General features: G+C 44.6%; 1 protein-coding gene across 1 annotated transcript in view; it reads right to left on the reverse strand.

The window, feature by feature from the left end:
* Window positions 1–3,658, reverse strand: part of DPP8 (dipeptidyl peptidase 8) — a 70,750-nt gene that overhangs the window by 55,851 nt on the left and 11,241 nt on the right. Inside the window, exon 4 of the mRNA XM_032251289.1 lies at window positions 329–502. Within this exon, the coding sequence (XP_032107180.1) occupies window positions 329–502 (174 nt within the window). The remainder of the gene's footprint in view (window positions 1–328; window positions 503–3,658) is intronic.

The raw sequence follows: 3,658 nt of genomic DNA on the forward strand, positions 1-3,658 counted from the left end.
GGCGCGATCTCGGCTCACCGCAACCTCCGCCTCCTGGGTTCAGGCAATTCTCCTGCCTCAGCCTCCTGAGTAGCTGGGATTACAGGCACGCACCACCATGCCCAGCTAATTTTTTGTATTTTTAGTAGAGACGGGGTTTCACCATGTTGACCAGGATGGTCTCGATCTCTTGACCTCGTGATCCACCCGCCTCAGCCTCCCAAAGTGCTGGGATTACAGGCTTGAGCCACCGCGCCCGGCTGCCTTTAGTATTAATTGCCTTTCTGATTTGGGTGCAAATAACCTTTTGGACCCAAACCAGATTTAACCATTAGCAACTGCAACTTACCGTAAATCCTTGTGGCCCTCCATCTTTTACGTGATAAATGCCACTACCAGCTTGAAACAGAAATGTTCCACTTCCTTGGTGATAATCGTAAGAAGCAATTCCAACTGTTCCAATGCGTTTTCTTTCTCTTAATAGTTCTTCTTCTCGAGAATACATTCCATAGTCCAGTGTTGCCTAGTGTGAAAGGAAAGTCACCTATTCCAGTCTTCTGAAAAACTGCCTTTTGCTTTTAGCACCGAAATTCTATAATCGCCAACATTATTGACTGTACATTTTTTTTTGGCCTTCTAATTCACTGAGCACAGTTCAGTGTTCAGTGACGCCAAACTTTGCTGGCAACTTTAAGCAGATTTTTAGGAAGTATGCTGAAAGATTTCCAGCCAAGCACAGTGGCTCACGCCTGTAATCCCAGCACTTTGGGAGGCCAAGGTGGGCAGATCACGAAGTCAACAGATTGAGACCATCCTGGTCAACATGGTGAAACCCCATCTCTACTAAAAATACAAAAATTAACTGGGCATGGTGGCACACGCCTGTAGTCCCAGCTACTCGGAGGCTGAGGCAGGAGAATCACTTGAACCCGGGAGGCAGAGGTTGCAGTGAGCAGAGATCACATGACTGCACTTCAGCCTGGGGACGGAGTGAGACTCCGTCTTAAAAAAAAAAAGATTCCCTGGTAAAGGTCTTTAGATGATTATTGTATACATTACAGAAGAAGAATAAAGTCTAATCATGTTGGCATTTAAGACTTTCAACAACTTAACGGTAATTTAGTAGGCTGCACACAGTTAACAGTACAGACTTCTAAGTGGTTTGAATCCAGGCTTTGACTCTTTACTCGAAGTCTAACCTTGAGAAAGTAGCTTAATTTATTCAAAAGTAATTTTCTTCATTTTCAAATAGTAATAGATCATCTACATTAGCTTTGTGAAGATTAATTTAGATAAAAATACATACAGTGTTTAGCACAATGACTGCCACAGAGAAGGCTCTCAAATATGTCAGCTGGTATTAGCACCTTTCCACTACCCTAGCAATACTCTTCTTAATAGAATCTTAGAGGTCCAGCGGGTCACATCACAGACCTAAATCTCAATGAGTGGTTTTCTGTCTCCTGGCCTTTGTCTGTTGTACCCCTCTCCCTTGGACTCTTAGAAGACTGTTCCTCTTTCTACCTATCCCAGTTTACTTATATCCCAAAACCTTGCTTGAATCCTCAGCCAGCAAAGTTGTCCAATCCACAATTTCACAGTAATTTTTCTTTCTTTTTTTTTTCTGAGACAAACTCTCACTCTGTTGCCCAAGCTGGAGTGCTGTGGCGTGATCTCAGCTCACTACAACTTCTGCCCCCTGGATTCAAGTGTTCTTGTGCCTCAGCCTCCTGAGTACGTGGGATTACAGGCATGTGTCACCATGCCCGGCTAATTTTTTGCATTTTTTGTAGAAACAGAGTTTCGCCATGTTGGCCAGGCTGCTCTGAAACTCCTGGCCTCAAGTGATCTGCTCACCTCGGCCTCCCAAAGCACTAGGATTACAGGCGTCAACCATCAAGACTGGCCCTCATGAAATCATTGATTTCTTTCATTTACTTCCCAAATTATCTACAGGAGTTACAGTCTCTCACTTATTTAACAATGGTTTTGTTTTTCACTTTCTCAGTATATTTGCTAATTAGATGAAAAAAAAAAAAAACTTCAGAGCAGAATCTGTGTGGTTTTCTTTTCCTACTTACAACATACTTGTTACAATGTCTCTCAAATAAAGTTTGTGGCCAGGTCCGGTGCCTCGTGTCTGTAATCCCAGCACTTTGGGAGGCCAAGTTGGGAGGATCACTTGCAATCAAGAGTTTAAGACAAGCCTGGTCAACATGGTGAAAACCCCATCTCTATTAAACACACACACACACACACACACACACACACACACACACACACACACGCATACAAAACTAGCCAGGTGTAGTGGCAGGGGCCTGTAATCCCAGCTACTCAGGAGGTTGAGACAGAAGAACATCTTGAACCTGGGAGGCAGAGGTACAGTGAACCAAGATAGTGCCACTGCACTCCTGAATCAAGAGGACTGCTTGGGCCCGGGAGCTTGAGACCATCCTGGGCAATATGAGCCTTCATCTCTCTAAACAAATTTAAAAAATGAAAATCCGAAATAGAACACTGAGTATAGAAATCCGTAAGACAAAGGGCAGGCTCGGCGGCTCAGGCCTGTAATCCCAGCACGTTGGGAGGTCAAGGCGGGCAGATCGCGCGAGCCCAGGCGTTTGAGACCAGCCTGGGCAACATGGTGAAACCCCATCTCTACAAAAAATATAAAAATTAGTCAGGTGTGATGTGTGCCTGCAATCCCAGCAACTTGAGAGGCTGAGGAGGGAGAAGTGCTTGAACTTGAGGTGGAGATTGCAGTGAGCCTGACTGCACCACTGCACTCCAGCCTGGGCAACATTGCAAGACTCTGTTTCAAAAAAAAGAAAAAAATTAGTAATAAAAAGATGCCATGGAAAAGATGGGTCTTTTACAACCGTGACTACTGATCTAAATTTTAAATCAGTTGGAATTACTGTATAGCTATATATGAAAAGATAAAACTGGATCCACTTTTCACATATTTCAAATGAATCAGTAATTGAAATGCTAAAATAAAACAGACTTCTGGCCAGCACCAGTGACTTATGCCTGTAACCTCAGCACTCTGGGAGACTGAGGGTGGCAGATCACTTGAGGCCAGGGGTTCGAGACCAGCCTGGGCAACATATCAAAACTGTCCCTATCCAAAAAAAAAAAAAAAAAAAAAAGAAAATAGCAAGATATAGTGGCATGTGCCTGTCCTAGCAGTTCAGGAGGCAGAGGCAGGAGGATTGCTTGAGTTTTGCAGTTCAAGGCCACAATGAGCCATGATCATAACACTCCAGCCTGGGTGACAGAAAAGGACCCTATCTCTTAAAAAAAAAAAAAAAAAAGGAAAAGGAAAAAGGGAAAAAGAAACTATCTTCTTCTTCCAGCCAATATTAAGTACCAGATTTATTCTTCCACCTCAAACAACTACGAAAACTGACAAAATGGGCCGGGCGCGGTGGCTCACACCTGTAATCCCAGCACTTTGGGAGGCCGAGGCGGGTGGATCACGAGGTCAAGAGATCAAGACCATCCTGGAAACCCCGTCTCTACTAAAACTACAAAAAATTAGCTGGGCATGGTGGCGCGTGCCTGTAATCCCAGCTTCTCAGGAGGCTGAGGCAGGAGAATTGCCTGAACCCAGGAGGCGGAGGTTGCGGTGAGCCGAGATCGCGCCATTGCACTCCAGCCTGGGTAACAAGAG

The sequence above is a fragment of the Sapajus apella genome, unplaced genomic scaffold (genome assembly GCF_009761245.1).
Source record: "Sapajus apella isolate SASKATOON/1434 unplaced genomic scaffold, GSC_monkey_1.0 scaffold74, whole genome shotgun sequence".
Classification (NCBI taxonomy): Eukaryota; Metazoa; Chordata; class Mammalia; order Primates; family Cebidae; genus Sapajus; species Sapajus apella.